Source organism: Notechis scutatus, chromosome 2, assembly GCF_049901735.1.
Source record: "Notechis scutatus isolate UNSWTSFEM ecotype Mainland chromosome 2, rNotScu1.2, whole genome shotgun sequence".
Taxonomy (NCBI): Eukaryota; Metazoa; Chordata; class Lepidosauria; order Squamata; family Elapidae; genus Notechis; species Notechis scutatus.
Window position 1 is genome coordinate 149,321,223 of NC_142010.1, and position 21,739 is coordinate 149,342,961.

The following is a 21,739-nucleotide window of genomic DNA, read 5'->3' on the forward strand; positions in this document are numbered from 1 at the left end:
AAAAATGACATACTGGAACATATGAAAATCCAGTGAGAAGCACAATTTGTCTTGGATTCTGGCCACAAACAATCCTGATAACCACATCTTTTCCTGAGTCCATATAGTTTCACTAATGTACATAAAAGCACCTGTCCTTTTAAGTGGGTGGATATGAGTGAAGAGTGACAGTCTAAACAAAATCATTTTTTCATGATTAGGTTTTAAATGGTATTCTTAGATCTGTGATTTGGAACATCTTATTTGCTGGAAACAATAGTTTGTTACAAAAGAAATAATGATGGAAATGGTTTGTAGCATTATGTGTCAAGCAACTGGGATGTTCTGGTTTTGAGCCATTTGTTCTCAATCTACATATACCTTCCCCAACCTCTGCCCTTATTAAAGAGAAATTGGTTCATGGGAACACAGTTATATGCTATTTCACTTGTACACAAGTGCTGCACCTCATCAGTCCAACAGAGCAACATTATGATGCTGATGTTGGTAGTTCCCCAGCATCTTACCTCCATTGTTGCTATTTGACATTGAAGCAATCTACAGTATGGATATCATTTTTTTCAAGTAAATATCAAATTAGCAATACATTCTCTTTCCTTGGTTGTGCACTGGCAAGGGGCTTTGCAGTTCTGAGAAATCCTGCTTTGTGAAAATAATTCTCAGTTTCTCCCACATGAAGCGTACTTGTTTTGTAACTGGAAAGCCTGGATGAAGTCTTCAACTGACCTAACAGCCAGACAGTCAAAGCCTATGGTAGCTGTATAAAGTGTGACCCATCTGTAGGACAGCAAGTTGGTGGATAGCTCATCTAGATACTTAACTTATGAAAGAACGTCTTTATGAAAGAACTGAATACAATGGAGATGATTTGGATGTAGAAAACCCATGCATCTTGCATTACAGAAGAAAAAAACTGAAGCTGCAAACAGTTGTAGTTTTCTACCTTAAAAAAGGAGATCAAGTGGAAAGTCATATACAGTATATATGTTGCATAGCAGCTTTTACCATATTTACTTGGGATTAATTGGGTTATAAAACTTCCTCTAAAGGCTACTTGAGCATAGTGTTGCATGCACATTCCATTTTTACCCCAGCATTACTCCTTTGCATTTCAGGAGAACAATGGAAAAATAAACTTCAATGCATCAACTCCAAATGGTAGGCATTTCAATAATTCTAAAAAGTGTTACATAACAGAAAAGTATTCAACATGATAGCTTTAATTGGGGAATTTGTAAAAATGCATCATTTATAGCAGGCATGGAGCTTTTCTGAAATGACCACTATAACAAAGCAGAAATATGCTATGCAATGACTTATAAAAATGAAAAGTATGTGGAGCTAAAACAGTACTGCTTTTAAAAGTCAATTGGAAGGCAGAAGAACATTTCTTGCTTGAAATATTGCCTCTAATGTCAACTAGCAACTCTTTCACAGCATATTGGTGTAATTTTTTTTTATATTCTCATGTTTGAGTCACATTCTAATTTCCTTTCTATGGTAGAGTTGTAAAGATTACTTCAGCTAGATAATAAGACTGCCAGGTAATTGTACTAGATAATTTTTCTTCCCATCTTCAAAATTTGGTTCCCTTACCACTTAACCATTTATCTACCAGTTTCTTGCTAGTCTTTGTGGATATTCAATTCCTTTGTCTATTTTTTTTCAATGATCAATTTAAAATGCTTTACTAGTCATTTGTTCCAAATATACATAATATATACTGTATATGATATAAGGTGGCACCTTCAGAAGTTCTTCAATTTACAGGTACAATTTATAAGGAGGCAGGGTTATATCGTAGCTGAATCCAGAATCTGTAGAACATTGAAATAGCTTTTATTTAGTGTGCACATTTATATTGAAAATCTGCTGAGGGCTCAAGCTGTTTATGACCTACAGTAAATGAAGCTGACTGCAGTGTTATGATTGTTTACCTTATGTAGAGCAACATTAAGTGTTGTTGAGTAATCTAGGCATTTATTACACTTAAAAAAATACTAGCTTGAATATAGACTAGAAATGATTTATTTATGAAGTGCTACATGCTTCACACCCTGTGTAGCAAACACTCAGTAATTTCTGTTACTGTGCCTACATCACTTAGGATTGCTTTTCCCTGTAACAGAGCATGCTTGATACAACTTCATTTCATAGAAACCAGGAAGCCTTAAAGCAAGGGAGTTTTGGAATGTGTTCAAGATCAGATCCTCACCTCTGTTATGTGTTCAGATTTTGTAGCCTCACTAGTTTGCCTTTCTATAAAATGAGTATTTTGTGACTAATCATTACAAAAGTATTCTTGCAACCAATATTTTATGATCTCAGAACCCTAAAAGTTCCACATGTTCCACAGTTTTATTCAAACATTTATCCCTAAAGGTTTGAATAAAACTGCTCCAGAAATTTACACAAAGCACAAAGATACCCAAAGATACCTATTGTAGGCGTTTTATTACACAATACACAGCTGCAACTCCTAGAAATAAATACTTCAAAAATTACATTTTGTCACCGTTCCAGTCTTTTTATAAGGTGTTTAGGAATTATTCCTCCTTCCTATCATAATTGCTCCAGATGAAACATATCCCTGGATATCATTCAGGGGATCAGTACTCCGGCCTAGAAAGAATTAAAATGTTAGTCTTTTCATCTTCAGAGCCATACCTTTCTAATCAGAAACGTGTTATCAAACTTATGCTAGTTATATAATTCAGAACATATTGCAACCCATTTTACATCATTAGCTATAGTGAAATGTATTTGTTTTTACACAATTGGGTTTAAGGAGGGAAAGTACCATTTTGCAAGAGACAAAAGGCCTCTTTCTGGAGGACTTTCTTACAGTCCTTAAGATGGCAGAAAAGTATGTTGGCATATTTTGTACAGTGCTCTGTCTTGATTCTATTTCAGTTAACAAAGCCAGTATACAGTTCTTAACACTTGGCACAAGAATGGAATTGGTATCGTGTGACTTTGCTTACTCCCCAGCAAATACCATTAGTTTTTGGGAAAACCACTCTCCTAAACTTGGGATGGGGATGGGAAGGAAGGGAGTTTTGACAGATGGCTGAAGTGGTGGGTTTAGGCCATTTGCCCCCCCCAAAAAAAACCAACACTGGTTTTGTGCAGGTCTTTCATATGGGTATGTTCGTCTAATAACAGCTCCATTTCACATGGGTTTAGTGCTATTGTGAAATAGTATCAATTTGGAATACCTTGATTCTGGAGTAGCACTAAACCCGTGTTTACAAAACAAAATACCCCTCCCTCATGTAGAGCAAACAGCCTCAGTTCTGGCTGAGAACAGATTGATTGGAAATCTGGCGCAAGTGCCATTTTGTGCTTGTCCAATGTATAACTGAGGATCAAGAGGTAGAATTGATGGGGATACACACAAAATGGGTGGAGGTGCCAAAGAAGCCACTGAAACTGGGATCTTTGGCAGTTTTTAAAATCAATTTTCAAAGCCTGATCAGTTTCATACTCTGTCTAGTTTCACAGATGGAGGACTTGTAATAGCTCTAAATGATGCACGGGTCTAGGGAAGAGTAAGGTGACCAAGGCCATCACTTTCTCCTTATCTCCATCCAATGTACATACACTTCTGAGAATTAGCATTCTTTTTACCAAATGTTATTTTAAAAAAAAGCTAGAACACCCAATAAGCACTTCAGAAAACATCAGGCATTATGTGCGCAGATATTTTTGCAGAATCTAGTTGCTGCAGTGGTCCAAATCAAAATGGCCACAGAGGACAGATGTCATGCACCCGCATAAAATAGCCAATTAAAAACTATGCAAATCCCAGCTCTGGATTGTCTTGTCAATGAGGTATCACAGAGTAGAACTTACATCAGAGCAAAGTGGGAAATGCTAATTTTAAATGGAGCAGTTGAAGGTGAATTTAAACTGCTTCCACCCTTAGACTCAGGACTGGACAATGCAATGCCATGAAAACACATCCTTAACCTTCAAGGTATAGTTATGATATGTGGATGAGACCAAGGGATTTTATCGCTTATAATATTTACGGAGGCTAAGAGATTATACCATGTCTTATTGTCTTAACTTTTTTCTTGTACTCAAAACAAACAGCTGCTGAAAAACTGAAAGATAAATAGTAAGCCATACCTATCTGAGTTGAATACATGCATATGTGCAGATTAAGGCTTCTTGGACACATTTGAGACTCATCTATAGATATTGTCATAAGTGGTGCTAAAATGTTACCATATCACATAAAGCAAATTGTTTTAGTTTCTTTTTTTTTTAACTATAAGAACCGTGTCTCTAGGTACTGCCTAATGTGTACATTTTTATTTTCCACAAACCAAACTGATCACCTTTCTCCGACCATGGCAGAGGCTGATAGCCAATTCTTTTAAAAATGGAAAATTTATAGACAAAAGCATTGGACACATGGGAAACCATTCTCAACCAAACTGCCCTGAAGCAGCATGCCAATTAATTTGGTGACTACAACTCATCTAGGAGGTAAGAAGTTGGGCAAGGTGGTAGGTAGAGAACAGCATTTTGCAATCCAGAGGGCACAGCGATCCAAGTCATTTGCATTCTAATTCCTTACCTGCTCTTTGCTTTCTGGGAGTGTAGAGCCTGATGCAAAGGGAATCAGAAGATGGCTGGGTGGAATCACAGATTACTGTGCTACAATGGAAGTAGATCTGAACAACAGACAAAAATCACCAGGCATCACAAAACAGTTTGAGAGCATGTTACTAAAGAACATGGCAAAATACAGAAAATATAGAAAATACTTGTCCCTTGGGAAGAATTGAATTCAACTGGTTTTAAAATAAAACTGAAGTATTGCAGTTTTAACACAATATTACAGCAATATCCTTGTAAAAGTTCATAGCTTAGGAAAACTATGTTATTGTCATACAATATCTTTGGTAAGGAAATAAAGACAATAATGCTATCAAGGCAGAATGCTGGAGGAGAATCTTATCAATGGAACAGTCACTACCCTGATATACCATCAGTAGGACCAGCTTATCAAATTTGTAAGATTGTGAAACATCATGTCAAAAATTACCCAAATTGACCCATAAAGGCAACCCTTACCTCTCCTTGAACAGCTTGACTATTCACCACAAATGTAAACATTTTCACTTCAAACCTCTTCAGATGTGTAGGAAATGGGACAGAAGTATTGGGGACATCATGGAATATGGTCTGATGTGAATCTGCTGTATTTTCACGACTAGCGTATAAGATTAAAAAAATCATTTGATATATATCTACATGTACACCTGTACATATGTCTGTGTGTCTGTGTGTGTGTATACAAACACACAGACACACATATACATACACACAAACACACTCACACAGAGAGAATCTCTCAGGAAGACGGGTAAAGAATTATTAAATATAAAGTAAAATATATTACTCATACATTGCTTAACAAAACTATAACTATCAGATCCAGCCTGTGCCAAATTGGCATTAAAGGCCAGAAAGTCCACAACCAAATTATGCCACGGAATGCAATATTACCACAACGCCTATCAACCACAAAGAAAACCTTTCCGTCTGACTGGTGAAGTAGAGAACTCATATAGTATTAGGCTCTACAAGATACACCACCAAGCTCTATCTTAAGTTTTGAGGTTATGGCAAGAATTGCCAGTGTGTCTTTCAGTTTTAAGATGACTGAATTATTGAACGTAGAAAAGCGGCCATTTCTGCAGCTGGTACAAAGTGTTATATTTTGTTCTGTCTTGGAAAGTTTTTACAGGTCTTTCATTCTCCTAGCATAACCCAAGCCGCTTTATATGCAAGCCTTGTCAAACTGCCTTCTGTAACAACTGCACTCATAATGTTCAAATTTTCATCTAAGTGGCAAAAGACCTCCAATCCACATTTTAAAACTGGTACCTGCCAACCACTATGTGCCATTGTGGAAAACTGTTTCTGTCAGATTTCGCAGTAGCCCAGCAGTTCTCCAGAAGCAACTCCAGTTGTGGATCTTGGCTGTGAAGAAGTTCTACCTGAAAGTAGAGAGGCTCTCGCAGGTAACCACGTACTGGATACTCAGTGTGATTGTAGAAATCTCTGTAGGACTGGTCTATAGAAAAGCCAGATAGCCAAAAGAAGAAGAAAAAATATTAGGATCCTAGTATCCAAAACTAATTTATTCAATTTAAGAATCAGTCTTCATCACCAGTCTAAACTAGGATTCTGTATTCTACTCTGATCTGTTTATTAGCCCAAGAACTGTATTAGCACAATGCAAGAGTACACTGACATTTTAAGCCCGTATCAGACAACTGGAGTGGAAGCAAAGGCATCTCTAGAATCAGAGCTATTGCTAATCATTAGTGAGAAAAGCAGGACCGGAATGATTTTATCATTGATTAAACTTCTACAAGTTGAATTCAAGAAAAATGCTATAAAAATGGCTAAAAGTCAATTGATGTAATTGAACAGGAGGAACTGCAAAAATGTGTATTACCAGGCTGCTCGCTCTGTCCCCAATTAAAGATTTTGTGATAGGACTGAAAGATGTTCTTCTATAATTCATGCTATGCCAATTAGATCAAAACTAACAATGTATTGTTAACCCAAAATACAGGCAAGAGATGTTCTTGGCTGCTACCACATGCTTAGATTGGGAGGAGGAACAGACAAAAGAAACAATAAAACTGAACCCTGTTTTGCTGGATGACCTGGTATGCTCCCTTCAACTGACAAATGTGACATGCAAAGTTAATTCAAGTCTAAACAGCCCAAGTTTCAGGACTCAAGTTCATAATTTCCTAACAATATAAACATTCCCAGTGAAGCCAAGAGAGCAGTGGAAATTGATGAACGTTCAATAGACAGTTGAGACTTATCAAAGATGAATCCCACATAAAGCTAGAAATCCAGTTTATTATAAATAAAGCTTACAACATTTAAAAATAGCTTTGGCAAGATATTCCATTCTTTTTAAAGTTGGAATTTTTAAAAGGTAAATACAAAATGTTTGTTTAACAGTTCAAGTTAGAAACTTGAATCCAAGTTAGAAACAATTTCTCCTGCTGGGGGCTGATGCAACAAAATACAGTACCATAATTGTATCGATTATGGTCTTAGATATGCTATAGGTAACCCCTCTGCTTTGAAATTACCTCTGGCCAGTTTAAGGGCAAGTTCCAGTTGCCCAGTCCCAGGCAGTATGCTTGGTGGTGGTGTTTGTGCAAGGCTATACTGGAACAGCAGCGTATTTCCAATGAAGTACTGGCAAGCACATTTCAACCTTGAAAAAAGAGAGTTTGCCAACAAAAGAGCCTTCATGTATTCACCCAAGCTCACCAAGAGCTCCAAAGTTTTAGCTTCTCTCTTTTCACATTTTTGGGAAGAAGTTGATGCACATAGGAAATTCAGAGAAGCTTTAGTGGGCTATGTTGGAGACCCAGGCCTGCAGAGTCTCTCTAGATGGACTCCAAATCACCCGATACTATTGTACCCCTGATATTTTAGAACAGGGAGTGCCAAAGCAATTCTTCCTGAAGCAGAGGATTCCTCCTCATACAGTTCTTTTAACTCAAATTCTCCCCAACCTGGGAATTCTGAGAACTGATATCTCAGCATGTTTGGAAACCACACAGGACAGGGCCAAATTGCCTTCAAGTCCTTCAGCTCTCAAGTCACAAATACTCACTGGTAAATAGGTGTTGTTTGGCCTGGAAGGAAATACAGGACCTCATTTTCATAAGTCATGATGGTGTTTTCAAACTGTAAAGAAGAATGGAACGAAACATTCCAAACAGAAATTGGATCCCTGCCCTTCCCTCCACGTTGGTCAAAGGCTCATGTTGGAACCTTCCCTCTCCCCCTTTATCACCCCATGTGAAATAGGAAAGATCCATTATCATTAGTAAAAATATAGTTCCTAGCTTTTCCTCCAGTTGTCACTTATAAAGCTGTTCTTTATGAGCACAAATGATGCTTGTCCTATTAGATGGATATAAACCTGTTTTCCCAACCTGGCTTTCCCACTGGGAAAATCAACCCAACACAGCCAGAGTGTGGACAGACTGGGAGAAGAACGGTAGACACATCCTATTCTACTTTACAGCATCCTTTCCAGATACACACACACACCCAAAAGAGAGGGAAACCTTCCCCCAGTAATCTCTCACCTTGCGAGTTGTGCCACAAGAGTTTACACTGAAGAGGAAGATTGCTCCTGCCTTTGTCACAGAAGCTGGTTTACAGCGCTTGTCTCTCAGCACTAAATTGGAGAGGTCCAAGTTTGGCATGCCAACCAACATCCGAGCAGAGACTGCAATTGTGCCGTTAGGCTGGCAGTCTGCAAGAGACACAGTTTATTCCAGGAAGTTCAGGAGGGTAAGGATTCCTTCCTTGCTAACCCCGGTATTCCCACTCTCATCCCTTGCCTCGAACAGAGCCGCATCATTGAGGCCACCATAGATGGCTCCAGACAATCAGCTCGCTAGGTGCTGATCCTAGTTTTTCCCAGCCAGCTACAAGCAAACATTGCGGCTGTCATTCCATGTTAACTGGCACTCTTGGGTACCCATTCGCTCCAACATCTTCATACCAGCCTTCCATTCCCAAAGAAATACAATTTTCACATTTTGATTGTTGACGGTAATAATTTACAACATATGTTGTCACCTCCCTTGGTAATGGGCATCCTTTTTACCATTTTCTTCCTGCCTCATTTATTTATTAATCTCCCACCTTTCATAAAAGAAGTCAATGCCTTTTAAAAAAAAAAGCAACAAAAGGAAAAGTATATGAAAAGTATAACAAGGATACACACATTGAAGAACAGGGAAGCAGGCCTACCAAAATTACTTGCCCTATAATTCCCACATCAAAGTCACAGCATATTGGGGGGGGGGGGGAAGAGAGAGGGAGACAGAGGGAGGGAGGGAGAAGGAAATTACAACAGTTACAAGAATGGAGCGCACTGTAGCCCTCTATGGAGGCTGCATTAACTTATTGATCCATTTGTTAAAAAGGTGAAGATGCTATGGAAGATTGTATAATAGAATGGGGATTGTATCCCCCTCTAAATTTCTGCTGGGCACAATCATTCAATAGTAACAGTTCTTCCCCAAGTCACTGCCTTGATGCCATGTCATGAGTGGGAAAGTATTGTTGCCCTTATCAACATTAATATTTCTCCCTTATTCTCCCATGGTGGTAACTGTCACATGTGATCTGTGTTTCAAATGTGCTTTTATTTTTATCTGAGGAAGGAAGGAAGGAAGGAAGGAAGGAAGGAAGGAAGGAAGGAAGGAAGGAAGGAAGGAAGATCAGTTTGATGTAAGGTGCTGGCCTTAGAAATCAAGTGATTGTGAGTTTTTAGGCACGAAAGCTGACTGGATGACTTTGTGCCATTCATTCTCTCTCAGCCCAACCCATGTCATAGGATTTTGTTGTGGGGGAAAATAAGAGTATTTTTGTGCCTTGAGTTACTTATAAAGCAATAAAGGTAGATAAAAATCTAAGGAAGGAAAGACATTTTGGAGAGAAGCTGGGTGACAGTAGAGACTTAAAACAGAGATGAGAGGCAGGATACAGGTTACTAATGGGGAAAGTCAAATTCATGCCAGTATTTTCCCGTAAACCATAAAGTGGAGAGCACTAACTCAGATAGGGAAAAATGGTGTGTGTTGCTAACGAAATATCAATAAAACAATGGTGATTCCAAAACCAATCTTCAGTTCCAAGCCACCTTAATTTTTAAACTGGCAGAAGGCCAAAGCGTTTCCTTTGCACAGTAGAATATCTTCTCTGTGTTATAGAAAGCTTCATACAATACAGTTTTTCTACAATGTACTTGAGACAAAGGAGCCAAGAATCTGTGAGAAATAAAGCTCCTCCAACCCAAATCTAAATTATACTTTTCTTGCGGAAAGAGAGAGAAGAAATAATTATAATTATAATATATATACAGTAGTGTATAACATGAATGATATTCCACTAAATATATGAGTGCCATTATAGTGAATGTATTAATCTAGATTAAATAGATCAAAAGTGACATCTTGAAATCTGGTTGACTACTTCCCAAATGGATTTAATGTATCTGGAAGGATATCAGGATCAACATCCCTCATTTAACCAGGAATATCATTTACCAATTAGATCTTTCGGAGAGAAGCTGCAGGAAATGGTAAATTCAATCATTTCTATTTGACTGTGATGGTCCTTAAATTGCAACTGGAAGGCGGTCACAATCCCAAAGGCATTTATTTCCTAGGACACAAAAGAGAGTAGGTTTTCAAATGATAGAAGGGAGAAATGATTAAGCATCGCATCACAAAGTACAATTTCATGTTAGATTTTAAGGGTATTTTATTTAATTTTTCTCCTGGCTCCTGGCTTGCTGTTCAAAGTTCAAATGCAGCTCTTAACCCCAGCAATTTATCTACCTTTGCCTGGGATGGCTCCCTGGCAGATTATTTTTTCCATTCATTAATACAGAATAAGCAAGGGCCTCTTTTGAAATAGTGTGAAGATTACAATAACACTTCTAGATCATGGTGGAAGAGAAGCATCAGAGCATGTTGCTGAACCAAAAAGGGCTTTGATACTGGCTTCTAATAAACATGCAGGTTGCTTACTCCCAGAAGCAAAGGAAGTTGACTACAGATTTGTTTCTAGGAAGCAAGAATTGCCCTCCCAAAAAAGTATAAGTAATGTTTGCGGTACCCCCAAACCCCTTGCCGGATCCCCCCTATCTTCCGCTGCCTCTACAGGGCAGCTGTATCCCCCAGATCCAAATGGATCGGGGAAACCTTGGCAGTGAACGCAGCAGGGATCGCACAGTGGCAAATCCCTGCCGCCGCCGAAAGCTAGCAAACCGGAATGTTCTCTACCCCCAAAGCAAGACTCTTAGATAGGGCAAAGAATCCCCCTATGTTTTTCCTGTCAGTGGTTCTCCGGACTTTTTGCAGTCCAGATACCCTGTGGCTATTTTCTTTGCTTGTGTTCTTTCACAGAGAAGTAGGAAGTGGGAGAAGAGGAAGTGAGTGAGCAGCACTGATTGTGGGGAACCCATGAACGCATTTCCAAGGTCAGCTGTTACTGATGAGGCAACAGCTGACTCAGGAACATCAAGGAGAAAAGTTAATAGCAGCCACAGTGGCAAGTGGGTCACTTTGCTTACTCTTCTGTTTTATTCTGGGCTAGTCTTCCATCAAGGCTCAAGCTTGGGCTGAAGACATCCAGATGATCACAAGATGGCAGTGCAGAGATACTGAAAACTCACTCTTTGCTGCCTTTTAGTGCCCTAGCAATAGCAATAGCACTTAACTCTAACCCTAACCCTCCCCGGACTTCAGGACTGGCCCATGTTCCTCCCCATTGTCCAACTCTGCTGCCAGCTCTGCAGGCTGTTGTCGGACCACAACACTGCTTTACAGTGTTTTACAGTTCTCTCTAAGTGGGTTTACAGAATCAGCCTATTGCCCCCAACAATTTGGGCTCCTCATTTTACCCACCTAGGAAGAATGGAGGAATTGAGCCTGGTGGGATTTGAACTGCCAAATTGCAGTCAGATGGCAGTCAGCAGAAGTAGCCTGCAGTACTGCACTCTTACCACTGCACCACCCTGGACATCAGATGCTTGTCACCTAGATCAGTGATCCCCAACCTTTTTTATGGCGCGGCCCGGTACCGACATCAGCTGGGCGCCGCCATCTTGTTTTGATGAAAAAGTGCTTCCGGTGAGCTTTCTACCGGAAAAGCTCACGGGCACCGAAAAGCGTGCTCGGTGAGCTTTTCATCAAAAGCTCACGGAGCCTTTCATCAAACAAGATGCGCGCCAAAGCGGCTCAGTAGGACTTGTTCCACGGACCGGTACCGGTCCGCGGACCGGTGGTTGGGGACCCCTGACCTAGATTGTTGGAGCTGAAGGCAGCAAGGGGGAATCCAATGCATACCTGTGCCTGCAGACCCTGGGAGGATTTTTTCACAGTATTTATCCACGGTTCCCACTCCATCCCAAAAGGATTCATTCTTTTACATTCTTAAATAGAAGGCTGCCCAGACCAAGGTTTGTCGTACCTCAAGTAACACATGAGTGGCAAGCTTCGGCACTCTCAGGACCAAGTGAGTTTGATTGACCTGCAATCCATATTGAAGGGTCTGTGCCGTCTCTTGGGTGAGGGGTGTATTTCCCACAAAGGGCAACCAATTCTGGTCCACGTTGCCACGTTTCACCACTAAATAGAGGGCTTCATTATCACAGAATCCTTCTGCATGGGGCAGCACTGGAGAGAAGAGGAAACAAGGTGGGTGCCTGTCTTTTACTTTCCCACTCACTGGGCCAATCCACAAGCTTTCCCGTTAACATTTCTGACAGCTTAGTTTCACAGAATGCTACGAGCAACTACCTGATAATTCATTATACAAAAATGTCTAGGTACAACATAGTGCGACTGTTTAACTGCCCTATTAAAAAGAATTAAGGTATCAATGAAAGGCTATAATTGCTTCTAACAACTTTGGCGTAACATCTTCTGGATCAATAGAATATAGAATAATAGAGTTGGAAGGGACCTTGGAGGTCTTCTAGTCCAACCCACTACTCAAGCAGGAGACCTTAGACCATTTCAGATATGCAGACAAAAGACCTTATTTTCAATTCACTAGCTTAACTTCTCAGTTACAGTGGAAATGTCTACTACCCGAGGATCTATCTTCCAGGTTCTAACCATGTTATTTCTGGTATCCATAATGGAAAGAGGCAGAAAGTATTAGCTCCAATCAACTCACCTGCATCCCTCACCAAGGCAGACAGAGGGACTGGGACTTCAAAGATTTCTCCCTGAGGAATCGCAATGAATTGCAATACAAGGTTGGTAGTATAATTTCGAAAGTGTTCTGGCACATACTGGGAAAAGTTAAAAAAAGAAGGCATTAATTTCTACATTATCACTAACAGTGTAACTATTAAAAAGAAAGCTGAGCTTAGTATTGGTAACATGCAATCTATTTAGATAGATGAAATTTATGGATTACAAAATATGTCTTTTTCTGTAATTCTACGTTAAAATCTACACACTATCTAACAGGTAACAGATAATCAGAGTTGGAAGGGACCTTGAAGGTCATCTAGTCCAACCCCCTGCCCAAGCGGGAGACCCTACACCATTTCTGACAAATGGCTGTCCAATCTCTTCTCGAAGGTCTCAAGTGATGGTGCTCCCACAACTTCCAATGGCAAGCTGTTCCATTGGTTGATTGTTCTCACTGTCAGAAAGTTTCTCCTTATTTCCAGGTTAAATGTCTCCTGGGTTCAGTTTCCATCCATTATTCCTTGTCTGGCCTACAGGAGCTTTAGAAAATAGCTTGACTCCTTCCTCTCTGTGGCAGCCCCTCAAGTATTTGAAGACCTCTATCATATCTCCCCTGGTCCTTCTCTTTACTAGACTAGCCAAGCCCAGTTCCTGTAACCGTTCTTCATATGCCTTATTCTCCAGTCCCGTAATCAGCCTGGTTGTTCTTCTCTGTACTTTTTTCTAGAGTCTCAACATTTTTTTTATAATCTTGGTGAGTTATTTCCTGTTACTGCATTTAGACTATTGATGGTCTTATATACTTATCAATTACATTCATAAATGGACTGCCTCAGATGGTTGAAAAATCTCTTTAGAGCAGCCTTATCCAATCAAGCAACCTCTAGATATCTGGAGTTCAGCTTTTACAATTTCCAAGCCAGCATGACTGGGAGCTGAGGACCACATATTTGGAGAAAATTAAGATCCTGGAAGACTGATTTTTACTCCATCTTGGAAAACTTAAAATTGCAAAACTTGTTTACATGTGTAGCATATTGAAACACTGTGGTATCCCTACCCTAGATACCCTACAGTGTGAATCTTGGCTCCTTCTTTTATACAACTTGATAAAATATGTCTATGCATTCTAAGCCTCCCTCACCAATTATTTCTCTGTAAATACAATTAGCTAACATCCACTTTCACTCAGCCTTTGACCAATGTTCCATTTTGTGCTGGGGCGGGAGGGGAAAGACATTCAAACTGCCAAAAATTCTTCTGAAAACTAAGAAAGGCTAATCCACCCCCAGGTTAGAAATTCCCAGGAATTCTCAGGACTGGATAGTCCAAATATTCTAGTGATACTTAACAAAGAATATCATTTCATGGAATTAGTGACCTCCCTCCAATATAGAAGGGAGAATTTGAAGTAGTAGCCATGTGCTAATTATAGGCACACAGAATGAAACACGGTATCTGGAAAAATAAAATGTTTCAAGCCACTGCATATAATAATTCCGTTTTGGTTGAATTGTTATATTGGGGTTCAAAGGAGCATCAGCAGTTTTGTTGTCAGTGCTCTTTTGCTGCTAATGAGAAGACATTCCATTGTAACACCTGAAGACAAGGCCTAAATTGATATCTGTTCATACCTTCTTCTCAACTCCAGGACTATCAAACGAGATCTGCACAAGGTAATCTTTGCTGCCATCGGGATATTTGATTTCAATGATCTTACAGCTCCATTTCTCAGCCTCAGGCAACGGCAAGGGCCCTGAATGACCCACTGTCACACCAACTAGGTCTACATCTGGCAAGAAGGAGCCAACCGTCGCATTGAAGAGCTTGAGATTTATCTTTGTATCTGCAGGGGGAAGGAAAACCATTTGAAGGAAAAGTCTGCTTTGGGCTTGAAGTTCTCTCTCATCTTTTCCTCCAGCTGCTTTTTGAATGAGCCCCTTTGGCTGATCCTAAGATTTGGATGCCCGTGGGCACCAGTGGACCCACTGAGATACCTCTTGATGTCCATCAGACTCTCCTACCCTATTTAATGTGGATGGCATTGAATGAACTTTTAAATAAATCCATAGGGAAGTTTGGCATGATGGCAAAGCAAAGCATCATCAGCCAGTGTGGTCTTTTATTGGTCGTGGACAGGAAGTAGGGTTGGGATCCACTGGAAATGTCTTTATTTTATTTATTTTATTTTGTCAAGCGATTATAAGATAACAAGTATAAGTATAAACATAGTTATGAATACATGAAATGGATACATATAAGAAAAATAAAAAGAAACAATAGGACAGGGACAGGAGGCACGTTGGTGCGCTTATGCATGCCCCCTACAGACCTCTTAGGAAAGGGGTGAGGTCAATAGTAGACAGTCTAAGGTTAAAGTTTCTTCAAAGATTTAGGAGTGTCCCTTGTCCAGAGGCAGCAGTTTGTTATGTTTTTGTTGAGATTTTTTTTTTAAACCCAGAATAGTAGGAACGAGGTAATGTACAACAGGAACGAACAATTCACAGGCCGCTATCCTATACCCATTTTCTGGGTCTCAGGTCAACCCTTACTGTCAAAAGTGGTGCATTTTCTCTTTCTTTGCCATCTGCTGCCACCCTTGCAAAAGGCTGCAAATAGATATACTAAGCCTCAGTGAAACTGACTTTTTGAGTTCCGATTCCCTCCCTCCCCCCTTCTCTCTCGTCCTCTCTCTCTCTCATTGTGTGGGTGGGTGTATATATGTGTGCATACACACACATTGCACATTCATATATATATATATATATATATATATATATATATATATATATATATATATATATATATATATATATATATATATATATATAGCACACAACACATCAAGAATGGTTCAGCCAGGCTTGTAGGGGGACCCTGGACAAGATGTCCTGGATTCCACCACTCCCTCTAAGAAAACCCTATTTGCTTTCTGTCTGTTAAGAAGTCCAGAGCCACCCCTTTGTCGTCCTCTGACCTGCGCTTTATAAGTTAATTAAAAGACTTTTTCTTTTCTGTCCCGTTTCTCTACCCCTTGTTATTGAGGGAGAAAGATGGTAGCAACGTGCCACAACATGTGTTTTTTTTAACTGAGCTCTAGCACTTAAGGAAATGAAGCTGGTGGGTGTGGTTGCCTAAAGCTGTGATCTGCAGTAATATAAAATCTCCTTCAAGCAACTCCCGATGACTTCATGGACACACCCATGCAGTTTTCTTGGACACGCTGCATTAAAAAGTTGTTTGCCGCTGCCTTCTTCAGAGATATTTTTGCAGCAGCTTTTATATTCTCTGAACTTAAACCCTCTGAGTAACCAGCTTGTGGTAAACTAAAGAGTGTGCAGGTGAAAACAATATGGGGCGTGCACAAGCGCACCAACGTGCCTACCGTCCCTGTCCTATTGTTTTTTAATTTTTTTTATTTTTCTTATATGTATCTATGCATTCATAGCTTATACCTTTTATCTTGTAAGCAATTGACAAATAAAAATAAAATAAAATAAAATAAATAAATGACCATCTAAATCAGGGGTGTCCAACCTTGGCAACTTTAAGACTTGTGGACTTCAACTCCCAGAATTCCTGAGCTAACATGACTAGAGGAGGAATTCTGGGAGTTGGAGTCCACAAGTCTTACAGCTGTCAAGTTTGAAGACCTCTGATCTAAAAGTTAGATCATTATTCTATTAAAGCATTTTTAAAAGTCAGATCTTGCAAAACTCAAGTGTGCCCACATATCTAGGTAGCTTGCCAACCACTAGGGGGCAATAGAGAACGTTCCACCACTAGAAGCCTTTATGCAGTGTTATCTTTATGGAAGACTACAGAAGAGGCATCTTTCTACTGTCCTGTATCAATTTCTTATAAAAAAGAACAACAACTCACAGTCTGTAATCCTGATAGGCGCAAGCTGCAAAGGTGTGCTGATCTTCTTCAATATAAGATGCTTCGTAATACCTCTGCTGTTATCTTCCCACAAATGCTCCACAAAGGTGTTGATTCTGTAGGTGGTCATCAATTTTCCATCAACCACGTGACTCTGGAAGACAAGAACAACTGGTAATCGTTGCTTAAGTGGGTCACATAGCAAGACAAATCGTGTATTAAAAATGGGCAGCCCCCTTAAAATCCAGTTTGCTCTTTTCTTGATGTTGCCATCCATCTGTTCTGACCAATGCTTCCTTAGACAGTAACAATTGCACACTGTTCCCCAAAAAACTTTTTTAAAATTTCAATGGCTGTGAATTATATGCATTCACAGCCCGTAATGAGTCCCAAAAAGGTTTATGAATAGTCCAACAGAAGTCTGCCACAGTCTTTTGGGATCAGGCTGATAAGCACCCACCTCTATCTCCCTTGAAATGCTGCCAACGACTAAATTGCCAGTTAGGCCAAACGGAGCACAAAGTCAACACGGAGCTTCAGATTTTTAAACCGGCCAGAATGAACAAAGTTGCTTCCTGCAAAGGATCATGTCCCTTTGGTCCTCCTTTATGTCTTATGGGAGGGGCCAAGCATCTCCAAGCCTTACTCCTGAGTCGCCCCTTTTGTCTTAACTGTTCTTGCTTTCTGGCAGCTGTGCACAAGTGCGCACTGGGATCAGGCTCCCCCTGTTCCTCTGCCTCGCTGATGTCAGATTCTGGAGGCTCCGGAGTCAGCACATAACTCTGATGGCCTTGGCCCCATCTCTGTGTCGCATGGATATCCCTCGTCCAAGCCCACCCCAGACTCCAGAACTGGCCCATGTTCCCCCGCACTGTCTGACTCTGCTGCCAACTCTGCAGGCCACCGGTGGACCACAACACCGTACCACATGACAGTGCACCGTAGCATTCAGAATCAGGAGCTGAACTGTGGTCAACCATTTGTTTTTCTTCTCCCCACTTCAAATAATGTATCTTATCGATCAAAACATGTGCAAAAGGTGGCTGTTCAGATTGTGTTAAAACTACACCATCACCTCTCACCACAGGCGATGTTGTCTAGGGCTTGTGACAGTAGGAATCCACCAGCCCCACTCTGAGGGGTAGGGGCAATTCAGAAATGTGAAAAATAAATGAACACCTGGAATGTGTCCTTATTTATGCTAGACTGGGGATGAGCAGCTTGTATCCTGAGGAGACTGATATGGCACCCAAATATTTTTTCACAGCCCCTAAAAAAAGAAGTGCTTTCCCCCTTATTGTGGGTTAGGAAACGGATGAGCTATATTGTATTACAATAAAAATGAAGAGAAAATTTAAAAACTCGCCCCAGAATACCTGGCTCATCTACATAACACCACTCCCTGCTTTGTAACGCACTGTTGCCTACAGTAGCTTTTAATATCCAAAACGTTTCCCATGCCTACCTTGTAGTTACCACCCAATGCACCAATGGGTATCTTTACTATAATGGCGTCCTTGTTACTGGCCAGCATGTAACCTCGGCTCTTTATCTCCTGGGTTGACAGTTTGTATAGGTTGACACCCAGCTCTATACGCAATTCTTTGATTGTCTCAGCTCCAATTAGAAGAAGAGAAACCTGCTTCGGGATAGTCCAAGTGATTGTTTCTCTGGTGTAGGTTACACCATCTATGGAGTAATAGGGTAGAAGAGAAAAAGATAGTACAAGGCTACATGGAGGGGAACCTAAAGCCTTCAGAGATTAGGTCAGGGATCCATAGCCTGGAGATCATTACTCTCTTTTTACCCACCTATAGGGCAGTGTTTTTACCCACCTATAGGGCAGGCTACAGCAGCGTCGATTATGAAGAACATCCAACGCTGCTTGTAGTAGGTGCTGGATCTCACAGAAGAAAAAGGAATCCCACTGATCTGAAATAGTAGCAAGAAGTTTCCAACTTTTTACTTTGCCCAAGTGTGAAATTGCCAGCTCTTCAGGACACGGAATAAAATGTATCTCTATATATGAATCATATTTGATGACATTTCATTTTTTTTAAAAGAGCAAGTATCCCTGGGCAGATAGGTGAGAAGGGGAACAGGGATGTCACCAGTTCTTGGCAGGGGAATTCTGGGAGTTGAAGTCTTCCAGGCTTAAAGTTGCCAAGGTTGGAGACCCCTGCTTTAGACTGAAGGCACCAATCCCTTGTGCCTATCCCTACCAATGGAGATGTGATGACCCAGGATGGGATACAGAAGGAACAAAGTCACAAAAACTGGTGAAGTCCCTTTAATTCCTTCAACTTGGCTTCAAAGGTCCAATTATCATTGACTGGAGAAAAAACTCCCTCACAAACAGTTGCAAAAAAGAAGAACTTCCGTTCAGACTCAAAATACGCATAAATTATAAATAGGAAAAAACAACACAAACCACACTGAAGCAATGAATGACACAAGGCAGGATAAGGGCTTGAAGATGTCCAGAGATATCGAAATACACACATTGGGAAGGATGCCAGAACTCAGATAAGAACTGACAAACTAGAAATATTTTCACGCTTTGCTTCCAGCACTGGCCCATGTGCAGTTTGTCCTTTTAAACAGTTCTCACAGCAGCAGCCCATGAAGGGGATCAAGGCTCTTTCCTCCCCTGTAGACCACACCATTCACGTTTCTCCCTTATCCGCTCCTCCCTGCACGACCTAGGATGGAGAGGGGATGGGCCTGGTTCTTCCTCTGAATGCCCAGCCGGCTTGTGCCCTTCCTCAGTTTCCTCCACAACTTCCAGAGCCACACTCCCATTCCCTGTCGGCTGTTCCTCCTCTCCCTCGGAGTCAGATTCTAACAGGGACATGACAGGAGAAGGGTAGAAATGAACACCTATTCCCATGAGCTATGGTTATTACTTTAGCTAAACAACATTACTGAACGTGTGGATTCTGGTCACTGCCTTCTGTCCTGCATCTTCATGTGTTCTGAAAATTAAAGTGAGCTCACTTCCACTTTCTGAGCTTGAGATGTATTGTAGGGCGCTCTCAACACCATCCTGGTCTCTGTCATGTTAATCCCATAACCAGCAGCTTGAGCTTCTTCAACCGTCATCAGCCTGTTTCCAGAGTCCATGTGAAAGATTATTTGCCAAATGGAGGGAGTTCCAGTTTTGACCTAAAACGTGGGAGCAGAAAGCAAGAAAACCGAAGCATTTTAAGAGTTATGTAACTGTCTGCGTGGAAATTATGCTGTTTGGATCAAGGAGAAGAGAGAGAAATACCTCTGAGAAAGCAGATGCCCAGTCTTCAGGTTGATCTTGAACAAAACCATCTGAGATTAAAGGAACATTTCTTCTCACTGAGACCTGGAGGGGAAACAAGAGACAGTATAGTTGGAAGATACTTCAAGGTATTTAAGAGGTTTAAGAGCATAAATGTCTATTACTCCATCCCATTGCTTCCAGTTCTTAATTCAGCCTGGATGTTTTTGCAGTCATTAAGGCAGAGGTGGGGAACTATGGCCGCTTTATGACTTGTGGACTTCAACTCCTAGAATTCCTGAGCCAGCATGGCTAGCTTAGGAATTCTGGGAGTTGAAGTCCACAAGTCATAAAAGGGCTGTAGTTTTCCACCCCTGCATTAAGCTATAACCTTCTCAATAATTACAATCTGTTTCTTCCTTTCTTGATGGTCAAGAAGGGCCATGTTCTGACCTGCAGCGTTACCATCTTGGGAACTCCCCATCCTGGTTTGATGTGTGATGGAAAACAGCATAGTGCAAACAGGCATTAAATGGAAGTCACTTTCTTTAATCAGGAGAACCCAGAATGGGTAATGAATGTTCCGTTTGCCCAGGCTAATATATGTTTAAAGATCTCAGATAAGGCATCAGCACCTTCCGCTTCTGCAGCCACAGTGGCAGCTCACCTCAACTTCCTGCTTAAGGCAACACTCCTTGCAGAAATCAGAAGTATGTGTTGTATTATCAGAAGCTTAGAGGAGGTCATATAAAGCAAATGCGTTGCGGTACATTGGGAAAGTCCTGAGATGACGTGCAGGCTTGTCTCACTGCAGAATGGTTAGTTGCTACACCGAGACCACGCAATTGGGAAATGAGCACTCAGGTTGGTGAGAGGCCACCTTGCTCATATTTGTAATCCTGAGGCCAGCTGATATCTCTGGGGTGTTGATCCATGCTTCCTGGATCATACTTTGCAGGTGAGGCAAGGCACATTACACTGCAAGCAGGACATGACAGGCAGCCTTATTTTCATGCCCATGCTATAAATTAAGTGTTCTCACTTCTACTACCTCTATCAAAGAGGCCAGTCTGCTCCAACCACGTATCTACGCTGCCCTGACTTCAGCTGAGTTTTCCATCCTGGATCAGTGGGAAACTGAGGAGAGAACGTTGTCTCTATTTTTACTGCTTAAATTCTCAGACTGATGGGTGTGGTATATTCCTTTATTTAGCCTATGGCATATCCTACATGGACTACAATATATTAACGTTTCAACCAGATTAGTAAAATACAATAAAATAGAAATGTTAAAAAGATCTGTGTTCAAATACCAAATGTCTAAGCCATCTAGCCACTGAAGCACAGCATCATTTATATTAACAAAATCAGATACTGGACCGGTGTTAATATTGTGTGTGGTGTATAATATGGCTCTTTATATGGTATAATATGGATCTTTATATGTGTTACTTCAATTGTTCAATTTCAAACTTACCTCCAAGCACATTCAAGGTTATCTGAAAACAGAACCAGCCTTACTATGTTAAAAAAATAAAACAAAACTCCTTTGTGCAGAAAATTCTGGACCCAGCTCTGCATTATTCTTCCCCCAGTCCCTAGACTGGACTGACCCATTGCTCTGGAGTTAGGCAGTTGGGTCCTTTCTGCAGCAGGAAAGTTTCTTCCAGCATTTCCCCTGAAACCAGATTCAGCTGCCATTCTAGCTGGACCCGATGACTGGCATGATGACGGAACAAGCTAATGTTCACTCAAATAGATTATCCCAATACAAAAACTATTCTACAGCCTTGCATTGACATGACAGAAATCCAGC

The 21,739-nt window shown here is 40.7% G+C and overlaps 1 protein-coding gene across 1 annotated transcript in view; it reads right to left on the bottom strand.

Annotated features, from left to right (window-relative positions):
• Positions 1 to 1,126: 1,126 nt before the first annotated feature.
• LOC113422963 (uncharacterized) overlaps positions 1,127 to 21,739 on the bottom strand; it is a 55,628-nt gene continuing 35,015 nt past the window's right edge. Inside the window, exons 7-22 of the mRNA XM_087954199.1 lie at positions 19,945 to 20,028; positions 19,671 to 19,838; positions 18,509 to 18,605; positions 18,139 to 18,362; positions 16,674 to 16,827; positions 14,426 to 14,637; positions 12,769 to 12,886; positions 12,058 to 12,263; positions 10,128 to 10,245; positions 8,154 to 8,323; positions 7,673 to 7,746; positions 7,140 to 7,267; positions 5,905 to 6,094; positions 5,089 to 5,227; positions 4,589 to 4,685; positions 1,127 to 2,622 (exon numbers count right to left, since the gene is read on the bottom strand). Coding sequence (XP_087810325.1) covers positions 2,540 to 2,622; positions 4,589 to 4,685; positions 5,089 to 5,227; positions 5,905 to 6,094; positions 7,140 to 7,267; positions 7,673 to 7,746; positions 8,154 to 8,323; positions 10,128 to 10,245; positions 12,058 to 12,263; positions 12,769 to 12,886; positions 14,426 to 14,637; positions 16,674 to 16,827; positions 18,139 to 18,362; positions 18,509 to 18,605; positions 19,671 to 19,838; positions 19,945 to 20,028 — 2,262 coding nt within the window. The 3' untranslated portion in view covers positions 1,127 to 2,539. The remainder of the gene's footprint in view (positions 2,623 to 4,588; positions 4,686 to 5,088; positions 5,228 to 5,904; positions 6,095 to 7,139; positions 7,268 to 7,672; positions 7,747 to 8,153; positions 8,324 to 10,127; positions 10,246 to 12,057; positions 12,264 to 12,768; positions 12,887 to 14,425; positions 14,638 to 16,673; positions 16,828 to 18,138; positions 18,363 to 18,508; positions 18,606 to 19,670; positions 19,839 to 19,944; positions 20,029 to 21,739) is intronic.